Source organism: Notolabrus celidotus, chromosome 21 (assembly GCF_009762535.1).
Source record: "Notolabrus celidotus isolate fNotCel1 chromosome 21, fNotCel1.pri, whole genome shotgun sequence".
NCBI lineage: Eukaryota > Metazoa > Chordata > Actinopteri > Labriformes > Labridae > Notolabrus > Notolabrus celidotus.
Genome location: NC_048292.1, coordinates 23,517,817 through 23,531,418, shown reverse-complemented (window position 1 = coordinate 23,531,418; position 13,602 = coordinate 23,517,817). Strand labels below are relative to the sequence as shown.

Sequence of the window (13,602 nt, the reverse complement as noted above, 5' to 3'; positions counted from 1 at the left end):
AAAAATCATGAAAAGATCTTTTGAAGGTACCCTAAACCCTGATTCAGGGTAGTCTTTAACATTTAAACGTCTGTTTTCATCCTTTCTAACAACAAAGTCTGTTTAGCCTTTAGCTTTTTTTTTTACAGCTATATCAGCTTTTATTACTTTCAACATGGATATAGGTCAGTTTAAGTTACCCTGGTATAATTTTCCTTTCCTTAAACAAGGTTTGCTTTAATGGCCAAATTCCAGCAGATCCGTGTCCCGTCCGTCTCTGATCGGTCACGGCACCAGATCGGATTCTATTCTAGTCAATGTGTTAACTTCAACTGGACCAGCTCAGTTGCCCTACGGATCAGTTACACAAGACTTCTATTTTTGTTGGATGCCGGAGCACAACGCATCAATCTCAACAGAGCAGATGGAGCGGGACAGGAAGTCAGGCACCGGTTAATTTTCAGAATAAAACACTCTGCGTTATCACCAGATCGTATTTAACTTAAATACAACAACAAACCGTCATGATGAGCAGAACCAGGCCTGGAGTCAACAGGTCAGAGGTTTTCAAAGGACCATAAAGACAACATGGATGAGGAGAGGAGGAGGAGAATCCTTGATTCAGTAATTACCGTGGGAAAACCTTGGTCACATGACTCCAGCTGTCCGGTGGTCCTGCTCCGTGCTCAGTTCTGAAAACGCAACCGGTGCGTTGACTGACGAGAGAGCACGGAGCCAGAGTGCAGCAGATCAGAGACGGAACGGACAAGGATCTGGTGGAAGTCCAATGTAAGGTACCTTCAAGTGCATGTTCTCATCTTTTAACACTTGGTTTTTGAGAAACTGTTTGTGTCAATAGGATTTGACTAAATCCCTAGGTGGTAACTTCAAGGAGACAAACCATGGGGAAGGTTTACATGATAACCTAACGTGATATTGTGTGCTTAGGGACTATTGTGTTTTTATATTTGTGATGACAAATGAGAGTTTCTCCTGGGAACTTTCTTTCTGCTCTTTACAACCATTTGCATTGCAAAATGACAAGGAAGTAGGGTTTCCAATCCTCCAGAACCCCAACACAAAAAGGACTCCACAACTCTTACTACATTGTCAAAGAAAGCCTTTCTCCCAGAGTCTGAGGTACCTGGCTTTCATGGGACAGATAAAGTTACTCCCCTGATGTGATCATGCAAGCTGCTGCTCCTCCTCTTGTATGGTTGGTTTGGTGTGTGCCCTTGGGGTCAAAGGGTTCACTTCACAAAGTCCAATGCAACATTTCTCACTGGTGTTCTTCCCTTAGGCCTTTACAATTACCTTTGAGCACACAGTGAAAAATCTGTCAACAGTTTGATTAATTTACAGCTTTGAGGGAATCTCGGGTTACTCCTCTAGAATGAAAGGCAAGTTTAAAACATCATAACACACACTTAGGAAACTTGACGAGTATTTTTGTTCAGGACAATTTTAGCTTATCACTCAATTTGGTGAGCAATCACTCAACACAAACCTCTGCTGTAGTCATAGCTGTCATTTAAGCCCTGTACAGTATACTCAAATGGTTAGAGTCAGATCCCTCTCTGCAGTTCTTATCCCCTCAAAATCCCCTGTGATGCCCTAATGATTGCCTACACTGCCATGGTGAAAGCTTGAAATGGAGAAACTGTGCACCCTGATACCAACTTGGTAAATTCCATTGCTGTGAAGTATAATAGTGTGTCTTGGAAACAGGCTTTTTGGAGATGTTTGGTGCTGTGAAGAAATGGAAACCTACCCAGACGATTGGGTGGTGCTTGGAACCAAATGCATTTTCCAATTCTAGAGATTAGAGATAGAACAGGGAGGTCCCTCTTCTGCTGCTACGCTGATCCAATAAAGAGTGTACATAATGATGCCGTGAATTGTTTATTCTTCTTACCTTCTGCTGAGAGCCCTTGTACATTCACTCCTCTGGCGTCCAGGAAGCTAAGGCAGGCGTCCACATTCTCGATCTGTGGAGGAGACAGCAGACGGTCAGTAACAAAGGACAGACACAGCAAGAATGTGAAGATACTTTAAATTCAATGAGGCCAAATGTCTTGGGTTAGAGGGCTCGGGGGATGAGGAACGTCAGAATTATCACTCATAAAGCACATCATTGTGCTGCAATTACCCGACCCCCACTCGACCCTGGCACCCGACGGCATGACATACTGACCGCAGCGTAACGCCACCTACACAGCTTCGTCATGTCACACCCACACTGTTATACATACATGCACATCGACTGATATGGCAATTTATTAGTGCAGCAAACTCACAATCCCACAGACAGAAATAAATATACAGTGAAATGAATGTACACACACACGTCTTCACACAAAGACCGGTCATGGGTCAGTGTTGCCCACTCGAGGCGTTCACAGCGAGGCCAACAACTGTCATCTCTGCAGACTAGTGTCAGTCTCACAAAGGCCCACTGAGGCAGAAGCTATGAGGGGGATTTCTGCTAGCGGGCTGCTTCATTAGCATTGATGGCCAGCCGCCAACGCCCCTCAGGAGGTCTGTTATGATGAGGTCAAAGGTGGGAGCGCTCCGTTTCAGCGCAGCGTGCCAAGGCCACACAAAGGGCAGACCGGGCAACTCAGCCAGACGTCCAGCGGGCAATGATGATTCATGAGCTGTGACTCCACTCTCGCTCTCTCAGTCATCATCCCTCTATGTCTTTCTTTGCCAGAGAGATACTAAAAATGAAGATAATGAGTCACATTTACACACAAACCATTAAGATACTTGCTGATGCTTCTCTAACTGTGACTGAGCTGAACTTTATTGCCCTCCCCGGCTTAATAATGAGAATTTAATTGGCCGTTTATTCTTTATTTAAGAGCAGTGCCTGTCATGATGTACAAAACAACAGAAAGTTTTTATTCTCAAGAGAACAAGTGTTGTGTACTCATAACAAGCTTCAACATAACAGCCTTTGTGACTGCAACATAATTCTTTCAAACTATTTACAAATCATTTTACTGTTACAACCATCGATTTAGCATGGTTATCTTATAGTAATGCTGTATATTGGCCCCAAGTGTCATGATGTGAGCTCCGGTGTGCCAATAAATGTCTGAATAATGTAAATATGCACACAGTTTAACTCTTTAGCCCTCAAAGAGCAACTCTGTTCATAGCCATTTAGCTCTTTTAGCTAGCAAAGCCCTGGTTGTAGAGTTTCTTGCTATTCCTGCACCAGTATCAGCCTTGAGAACAAAACATTAAAGCTGGGGTTGGCAATCAGATTTAGATACACTTTTTGTTATACTGGTTAAAATGATCTTTATGTCCCGATGGTAATCAATACATAATCTGTACTTTAAAAAGAGTGAAAAAAGCTGCTATCTACAGCCGGAGTAAACCTGGGAAAACACCAACCAATCCCTGCCATCAGGAGCCAAATTATGAAACCAATCAGATCCTGTCCTGCCGTTCTTCCCGCCTCCTGCGCGTACATTTCATATTTGTTTGTGTTTTTAACTTTCATTGTGATAATGTTTTGGTGTTTTCTCACCGCTGAGTGAGACATGAGTTGACGTAGTGCAAAACGCAATCAATGTGCTGAGGACCTGTTCTGAATCAGTCACCATCATATGGTATTTGGATGTGAGCGGGGGCGTCGTTTTGGAGGAGCTTAAGAAATAACCAATCTATTTCAACATCAAGTAAATACTCCTCACTGTGCCTTTAAATGATGGTATTCTGGATGCCTCTAAGGTAGAACATTTCTCCTTTGTTTGCTAGTTATATAGAGACAATCAAACCTTTACTTTTTTTTTTTTCTGTTGTTTATTTTTACAAAAATGTTCAAGCATGTGTTGAACTTCCTGACAACACATGCTCTTTTTTCAGCAAACTCTCTTCAAACTGCACTTTTCATCCTCATCCTCCGGGCCTCGGTGCAGCTGCGCTCTTGATGAAGCACTTTGCTCAAGGACACCTTCCGCTTGTTGAGGAAGAGCACCTCCCTCCCCGTTGTCACTTTCTCTCCACAGACTGATGTTTTTACACGGGCTGTATCAACAGGGAGCCCTACGGGACAAGATGTCACACACGCACAGAGCTCCTCCATCTGCCCGGCACGGCTTGCAACCTCCCACTCCCCGACGCCACACACATTCCCACAGCAGGCATCAAACCCCCTCACATGTGGGCTTCAACATGCTGCACACAGAGACTGACACATGTGGGCCCGCTGCAAGCTGGTTTGATTATCCCACACAAACTGTTAGAAGTTTCTATGTGGAAAGACATGTGCTGAGCAGTGAATGCTCATTAGACTGGAGCTTCATTAGACTGACCACAAGGACGATACGGGCTGAAGCCTTTCTCCTCACCGGAATAAGATGTAAGCAGCAATATCTGCATGATAATGAGCATTTTACTCAAATGACAGCTCTATTAGAGTTCAGATTCAAGTTTAAAGCCTGGTTAAATAGGTGATAAAGCAGTGAACTCATAAACACACAGTAAATCTCTCTTCATTCTTCAGTATCTGATGAAACCTGCATGTTCTTCCACTCTAAATGGATTACCTGAGCTTTGTAGACGAAACCGCTGTTTGTTTTTACATGGCCTTAACTCTAAAATGACGTAAACAAGCGGAATAATGATTGAAGGCGTTGATGACGGCTTGTGCATTAATGTTCCACACGGTCCTGGCGATGTTTAACTGCTAGTTTGGTGGGCGGTTATGGCTTTGCGGCATCCTGTAACAGCTTCTCAAGAAACCGAAGTCATTTATTTTTCCAACGCAGGCTGGCATCAGACGGATCCGCATAAGCCATTAAAAGCAATTTGGAAAAAGGGCATTTTGATGAGGCACACTTCACCCAATCATGAAGTGCTTAAGAGCAGGAAAAAGAGAGCTTGCTGCGAGGAGTGACACAAGGGCACATGTGCTACACGCACTGCGGGAAGGAAACTTGCCACGAGGCCTTGAAGTATAATGAAGGGGAGCTGTTAAGTTTCTGTGATAATCAGTTTCAGTGATTCTGTGTTTCGTTTATAGAGCCACACACCAAATCATAATATCAGATTCCAACTGACACAGGCAGCAGAGCACAGCAGAGGAAAGCTTGTAGCACGGCTGGGTGACACGACGAGTTCCGAGTATAAAACCACACTCACTGCTCCAACCTGTCCTCAGACATCATCCCTGAAATCCCTTATGAGTCAGCATTCCTACTTTCAAAAAAGGGGCAGATATGAGGGTGCGGACTTAGCCTAACAGTTAAGTTGCGTGCCCATGTAGCAGGTGGCCCGGGTTTGAATCCAGCCTGCGGCCTCTTTCCCGCATGTCATTCCCCTGCTCTCCCACTGTCCTACACTATCCACTGTCCTCTCCCTCTGTCATGAAAATTGTAAAAGGCCCAAAAATATATCTTTAAAAAAAGGGGGCAGGTATGAAGGAGAAGAGAGGAGGAGATAGTTGATTAGCACTTGGCTGTTTATGACAGTTTCCACTGTTAGTTGCCAAATCTGCAATTACTGCTCTGGATTATAAACTCTAGTTTATATCATATTATATTATATTATATTATATTATATTATAAACTCTAGTTTATAATCCACTTTGTCAGTCATTGTCTCTCTTGTATCAACCTTATCGTCACCATTTATCTCTTACTGTTACATCAGAACTGTGTGGTGTTTGTTTCTAATACTAACTCAAAATTTTATGCTACTATTCACATTGAAAGCATTCAACAGGTGAAAATTCCGGTGGCATGTCAGCATCTACACTACCAGTCAAAAGTTTGGAAACACCTTCTCATTCAAGGGTTTGTATTTATTTTAATTATTGTAAACACTGTAGATTAATACTGAAAACATCAAAACTATGAAAGAACATATATGGAATTATTTAATGAACAAAAAAGTGTTAAACAAAGCAGAATATGTTTTATATTTTAGATTCTGTAAAGTAGCCCCCTTTTTCCTTCTGACAGCTTTGCACACTCTTGGTATTCTCTCAGTCTGCTTCATGAAGTGGTCTCCTGGAATGGTTTCTAATTAACATGAGCCTTGTCAAGAGTTCATTTGTAGAATGACTTGCCTTCTTAATGTGTTTGAGACCATCAGTTGTGTTGTTCAGAGGTAGGGTTAGTACACAATGGATAGCCCTATTTGACTACTGTTGTAATCCAGATTATGGTAAAACCAGATTATTTCATAGTTTTGATGTCTTCAGTGTTAATCTACAATGATGAAAATAATGAATATAAATAAAAAACATTGAATGAGAAGGTGTGTCCAAATTTTTGACTGCTAGTGTATGGCGAGTGTTAATCAAGACTGAGTCTTTGAAGTAAAACGTGGTTATTGCAACTTTTGACAACAATTATCAGATCAACAAATGTAAAATTAAAGTAATGTATGAGACAATCCAGCAACTTCATCACCTGAGATAGGATGTGAGAAATCAGAAAGCTCTACAGACACCATGTGGGTCTTTTAAAAGCTGACACTATTTGTCACGTTGTTCTATTCCGGGTAGAAACATAATTCCCTCCGGTTTATCTTTCTGATCGGTTAAAGGGCCATACCACTTTTTGATTTTTTAAATTTTTACAAGTGCTTCAGCTACACATTCTTGCCAACCATTATCCCAAAGCTCACTGTAAAGATCTAGAAATGAAGTTCGATACTTTCTGGATTTAAAAAAAAATATATATATATCAAACAACACTTCCTTCATGGGTAGTGTTGTCTATGGGTAAAGGGGCCGATTTGACCAAGATCCCCTGTAGGTAACACACTTACTACAGACAAGTACGTCATACAACCACAATTAAACTAAACCTTTAAGCCAGCACATTTTTGTTGTGTGCTCTGCTCATTGACTTTCTTCCACTGTGATATCAACAGAAGCCACAAGCTTGCTGATTTGGTTGAACTGATTTGGCCCTCCTACTGGCCTGCTGTCTGTCTCTCTTTTGCTGGTGCTGTTTGTTTTCCTGCAGGTAGCTGGTGGGCGGAGAATCACCTCACCTGGGAGTACTCGTCCAGTCCCTCTGGAGCAGATAAGCCGACAGTCAACTCTCTCTCACTCTCTCTTGTCCTTGCCAGGACACTCCGTATGGCAGCATTGTTTTGTTTGGTTGGCTTCAACTGTGTTTACTTCAATTTTATCATCATCCTTTTATTTTGTCCTGAGTTTTTTGAATTTTTTGTTATAAATACACTTTTCACTATTCAGTCGACCGTGTATTCCTGTTTTTGTCATGGCTTGTGAGCCAGGTCATGTCAGCTAGAAAATGTAAATTCACAATCATGGTGATGTACATTTCCTCTACACCTCTGTTAGTATTTAGTTCTATAAAATAGGACCGTCTTCATCTCTGACTGCACTTCACATTTTCTTTTGGTATATTCCTTCTGCAAAGTTGTGTACTCCTGCACAGTTCAGTGTTTTGAAAGCTCTCCTGCACTTGTAAAAATATCAGACTTGGTAAACTAAAAAAGATTCTCATTATATCTGGATGTTTGCGGCTTCATTTTCCTCTACTCCTTCAGGGAAAAGTGTGCAGGGGCACATTTGGCTTTTCTAGCACTATTAAGTGACTGATATGTGATGACTGGAATTGGAAAGTGTTATCCATTAGATGCGACTGTCAGGAACAAATGGGCCGACACCTTAATCACCACAGAAAACAACCACCTTCAAGACAGGACTGGAAAAACCAGGCGTTAGCACTTTGCAGCAATGAGCACAGCTCCATAATTGAAGGGTTTTAGCCCAAAATGTTACATATCCACTGGAAAATACATGCCACCTTAAATCCCTCAGGCTGTATTACAGACACACAGATGACTCAAGCTTCACAAACAGAGCTCTGCGATGACTCAGATGACTTTTAGTTTTTCTTTCCAATCTGTCTTGCGATCAAGCCAGCGATTATTTTCTGAATGCTGTCAATATTGATTCAGTTATTTTACACAGAGATGAACATGGAGCTCGTTCGTATCTGGTTCTTGCTGGTTTGAATCATCAGCAGGGTCAGAGACAGATGTTGGAGGCTGTGGGTTCTTCATGTCCCATGAGGACACCAAATCAAGCACAGAGCTGATTGGCTTTTGTAGCATCTCTTCAGACTTTTATCTGCTTTGGGCAGAAATCAAAGTGTAGTGATGAGTCACAGAGAGCCAAACAAATCGAAATCCTTCACTTCAGAACCCCCGTGTCATCATTTGAAGCTTTTATCCAGCAGATCAAAATCAATACCAGGTAAAGCTTACAAACATCAGTTTGGCCTTAGTCCTGTCCCTGTTTCAAAGACTGCTTTATTCTCCCATTCAGCATAAAAGGCAGAATATTCAGAAGATGAATATACACTTTTGTACCTAATAATTCCTCTTGGCACTTGAAAACTAATGAGGCAGAACTCATTGCTCATGCTGAGGCGACACATAACCCGGGATGCTTTTTACAGCCAATATAAACTTTATTAATCATTTCTGTTGAGCTGAGCTGCGATGAAAGACAAATATTTACTCTCAGTGAAAGCCAAATGTCTCTGCTTGTTGCACTGACTTGTTGCCCAGAGGTTTTGTAAATGAAAGGCTGGAACTGTTTGTGTGTTTTATGAGAATGAAAAGCCAACACTGAAGGACATGGCAGCTCAGAGTTCTTCGCTGCACTTGCCATCTTTTCACCGAACTTGCTCTTCGTCTTCTTCTCATTGTCCATCACTTCTTTGTCAACTCTTCCCTTCAGGCTGACACTTGTGCTTCCACTGGTCTCGCCTCAATCACTCCACCGATCCCTCTCTCACCCCGCCACATCACTCGCAGCGAGTGCGGAGCGGACAGCTGCTGTCAGACGATGGATCAGAGAGGACGGAGCTGGAGAGCAGCTGATGGGCAGAGGGGAGGCTGGGTTAAAGGATCCTGTCTCATAATCCAAAGATCATCACTCATCATGTCAGAATCCAAAGTAAAAAAACTTTTTCTCATTTGGCGTTGGCCGGAGATGTGTTGTATGAAATATTTATCAGGGTTGGCAGCTCCAGTGATCCTTTGACCTGGTGGAAATAAATTACGGTTGATAGCGGAAGATAAGGCTTTTCTAAAATCTTTAATAAAACAGTGTGTGTTGAGTTTAAGGAACAACATCTGTGTTGATCTCATGCACTACCATCATTTATCCATCAAGCTCAGGCCTGCCGAGTAGAGGTGGAATTTGCATGGCATTTTTCATTCTCAATAACATGTAAAACAACCTGATAATAAATATCAATTAAAAAAGACTTTAGACCTGATTCAAGTGCAACCCCTTTAGTGGTTCAGGGTGGATCCACCCCTGCATAAGTCTGGGCCCCATTTGGGCTACCCTAATTTAAAAGAAGTCTGCATGCTTTGCTGCTTCTGGTAAAATTTATGGTGTAAAATGTCAACTGACTGACATTTTGCAAACGTCTCTTCACATTCTCTGCAGGCACCAACTTTGTTTCTTTTGCTGCTGTCATGTGATAAACTACCTCCAATCATTTCTTCTTTCCTCTTCTGAAACAGTTTTCTAGATTTATTTTTCATCAGCAGTCTTGTTACATATTTGGGCAGAACAGTGAACGTTTTGGAGTCTTGAAGAAACAAGTTGATTTTTTCTAGGCTCATATATCAAGATCGGTGTGTGAGCTCAGCTTGCATAAACACAGGTACCAGTTTTCCAATTGCATTCAGTGTTCAGTGCATTTCCAGTTTTTGCATCTGCAGTTGAACAACTCATTTCAAAGTTTGCATTGAGAGCAGAAAAAATGTTATGAAGCTGAACCGCGTGCGACAAATTCTTACACGAGAAAACCAAACAAAAATGAATCAATTCAAAGACAAAACAAGATTCTGAATTATCCTCTGCTTATTATTTATATAACAGAGTAAAACATGACTCTATGAGGACGTACTGTCTGTGACGTTCGTCCCTCTTAAACAAACTCCAGTTGTATCTCAGTCAGCAGATAAACACACACAATGAATAAACAACAGACTGCACGGCAACACGAGCCTATATCCACGGTTATCTCATTTTTTATGTTGCTTCAGTTTCATCTGTTTACAGCATCAAATAACTTGGAGGGCCTCCATGTGGCTTTACGCATCTGCTGCACAGACAGTGTGTGTGCGCGCGTGTGTGTGTGTGTGTGTGTGTGTGTGTGTAGGCTGTGTGAGTGATTGGCAGAGAGACAAAGAGAGCGAGTCAAACAAAGATGTTTCGTGGATGACAAAGACTAACGAGTCACCTCCTTCACGTCTGGGTTAATCTCTTTAAATCCTTTTCACTGTTCATGCCAGATCTCATTATCTCCTCTGTTGATGAAGCTGTGAGTAAAAAGAAATGATGAAATATTATAATCTATCTGTTCTGTCTTCTGCCTTTTTTGTTCTCATTGTTTTTCTTGTAATTTCAGACTCAGCTTGGTTTTTGTTACACTAAATCAGTTATAAAATTAAGTATATCTGTCTTTCAGTTTCACAGTGTGTCTAACACTTTCCATACTGGATTCAGAAATTGATTTTTAATTGAAGAGGTACAGCAGCAGTTTAGTCATGCACTTGAAACTGGACTTGAGGGACTCAAATTGAAAGTTCTTCATCCTTAGTCAAAGCAGAGAGACTATCCTGACTTCCAATTTCTTAATTTACTGCAGACTGGATCCTACGTTTCCCATAATGCAACTTTATAGAGTAGCCATCATAGACTGTACGGTGCAGAAGTACAAAAAACTGCAGTTCCTCCAGTATCCACTTGAGAGTGGCAATAAAACCCAAAGGATCCCCATCAGAGCCAACATTAAAATGACATTTGGACTACAGCTAGTTGAATAGCACATATTTACAGACGTGGTTGGTCTTAATACATCATGTCTTTATCCTTAATATCTTTGCAGTGATTGATGTTTTTACAGTTCATTTGTTTTAAGAACACTGAGGCTAACAGCCGAATTCCACCAGATCCGTGTCCAGTCAATATCTGATCCGTCACAGCCCCGGATCTGATAGGTTTCTATTCTAGTCAATGTGTTATCTTCCACTGGATCCGCTCCGTTGTGTTCCGGCTGTGTCTCTGATCCGGCAGGTTGGAACGCATTGGATCAGATACACAAGACTTCTATTTTTGCCGGGTGCCGGAGCACGACGCATCAATCTCAACAGAGCAGAAGGAGCGGGACAGGAAGTCAGGCACCAAAACAAAATGAAAACATCTGGTTAATTTTCAGAATAAAACACTCTGTGTTATCATTAGATCGTTTTCAACTTAACTATGACAACAAAATGTCATTTTGAGAGGAGGCAGGGCTGGAGTCAACAGGTCAGAGGTTTTCAGAGGAACCTCCGACCTGCGGGAAAACCACGGTCACATGACTCCAGCTGTCCGGCAGTCCTGCTCGGTACTGTGTTCTGGAAACGCAACTGGTCGGTGTTGACGAACGAGAGAGCACGGAGCCGGACAACAGCGGATCAGAGACAGACCGGACACGGATCTGGTGGAAGTCTTGTGTCTAAGAAGTCCACATATTAGGCATGAAGAGGGGTGTGGTGGATTGGAGTGGCAGAAGGATGTAGCTGTTTGCTTGCAGATGATCAATGCACCTCTTTGCCAGTTAATAGGTCGTGAGGTAGTTGGAGTCAACATTTCCAGTCTGGCGACCGCCATCTTTTTGCACCACAGTGCATCTTCAGAAACCAATTTGTGACATCACTGAGACTACACCCATGTTCTTTACACTCTTTGGATGAAACCTGTTAATAATCATACATCCATAATGACTCAAGTGATGCAACATCAGCTCTTCTTGCCTGAGTTTAACCGCAGCCACACTGTTGTGAACTGTTTTCACAGATCATCGTTTTCTGTGACGGGTAAACAAATGAGCAGCGAGGTTCTTTAAGGCACAATCAGAAACAACCGAGCTGAAAAAGAGAGTGGAAAAATGAGAAAGGTTAAATAGCTTGAAGTCTCAAACACTAAGATGCAGCCAGTAAACTCATCTTGTTTAACCTTGTCTCACTTAAATACTGTTAATGAAATATGTAACAATATCTGAAAGAGAGCGTGGAGGCGTTATTATTCATCTTCATTCCAGGGCGCTTAAGAAGCGAGGAGCAGAGGAGGGAAAATGAGCAGAGGCGAGATGTATTTGTTGATGTCTGTTCAGTTCACACTGTCTCCGTCATGTACACAGTTACAGCCCTGTTACGAGTGAGAAAACATCACCAGTGAGATGGATAGCGTTACTGTTGACAGGCGACACATTCAGTCCTGTCAGTGCTGTCTGAGGCCTTTTCTCCTTAAAGGGTCAGGGAGGTTAAGCTGCTGACTCTCTTGGCATCTGTTTGCATAACCTGCTGACCAGCTATGATGCAAGGTGAGAAATACCTCCACACAGTCCTTGCTTCTCTGACAATCTCTCCTTGAGTCACCGACAGGATGCAGGTCTCCCTCCACTTTGCACTGCGATCCAGCTCAGCCTGTTGTGATTCTAATTTACACAACTACCTTTTCACTATACATTATCTTTAACTTAATGCACTTAAAATCATTATCACAGTTTGAACTATGTGATCACACACTGCATAAACCATGCACCAAACCCTGTGCAGACTACAAAGTACAAAAAGTTATGATGCAACATATACACTTAAAAATAATTTTTGCAACCTGGAGGCTATTTTAGATGCAAGATTTTCACATAAAAGTCTTAATGGCTATAATCAGCTGCTTCCTTCATAGCCTACTGGACTCAAACTGCTAAAAGTCATGTTAAATATCAGAGAAATTAAGAGGGTTATGTTCCTGGTCTTAATGTGTGAAAAGTAAGACTGTTGTGGGGCTGAACAGAGAGCTACTGCAAAGTGACTTCTGATGCACCTTCATTATTTGCTGCAGTCACTGAGGATTGTCAGATATTGTCTCACTGTTCCTCTCTCTGTCCTTCTCTCTCTCGGTGCAGCCCCACCTCTGCTCTCTCAGCCTCTGTGTGTGTCCATGAAAACATGCTGCAGACTTTACAGCAGCTTTTCTGCGATGTTAAATGTCACATGCTGATTCCTCAGCAGTGATAAATCAGTTGCAGCAGCTATAGGTATATTTTGCACCTCTAAGCTTTAACAGCTTTCCTTCAATTGTACCCAGCTTGTGGTATTGCAGGAATGCAGGACAAACACAATTTGGCAATTAAGAAGGACCACAAGTTAAAAGTTTGGACACACCTTCTCATTCAATGGTTTTTATTTATTCCAATTATTTTCAACATTGTAGATTAACACTGAAGACATCAAAACAATGAAATAATCTGGTTTTGCCATAATCTGGATTACAACAGTAGTCAAATAGGGCTATCCATTGTGTACTTACCCTACCTCTGAACAACACAACGGATGGTCTCAAACACATTAAGAAGGCAAGTCATTCTACAAATGAACTCTTGACAAGGCTCATGTTAATTAGAAACCATTCCAGGAGACCACTTCATGAAGCAGACTGAGAGAATACCAAGAGTGTGCAAAGCTGTCATGAAGGAAAAAGGGGGCTACTTTACAGAATCTAAAATATAAAACATATTCTGCTTTGTTTAACACTTTTTTGTTCATTCA

The 13,602-nt window shown here is 41.9% G+C and overlaps 1 protein-coding gene across 1 annotated transcript in view; it reads right to left on the bottom strand.

Moving 5' to 3' along the window:
- The window catches only part of nav3 (neuron navigator 3), a 292,564-nt gene that overhangs the window by 178,252 nt on the left and 100,710 nt on the right, over positions 1-13,602 (bottom strand). The window contains exon 4 of the mRNA XM_034673746.1: positions 1,895-1,967. Within this exon, the coding sequence (XP_034529637.1) occupies positions 1,895-1,967 (73 nt within the window). The remainder of the gene's footprint in view (positions 1-1,894; positions 1,968-13,602) is intronic.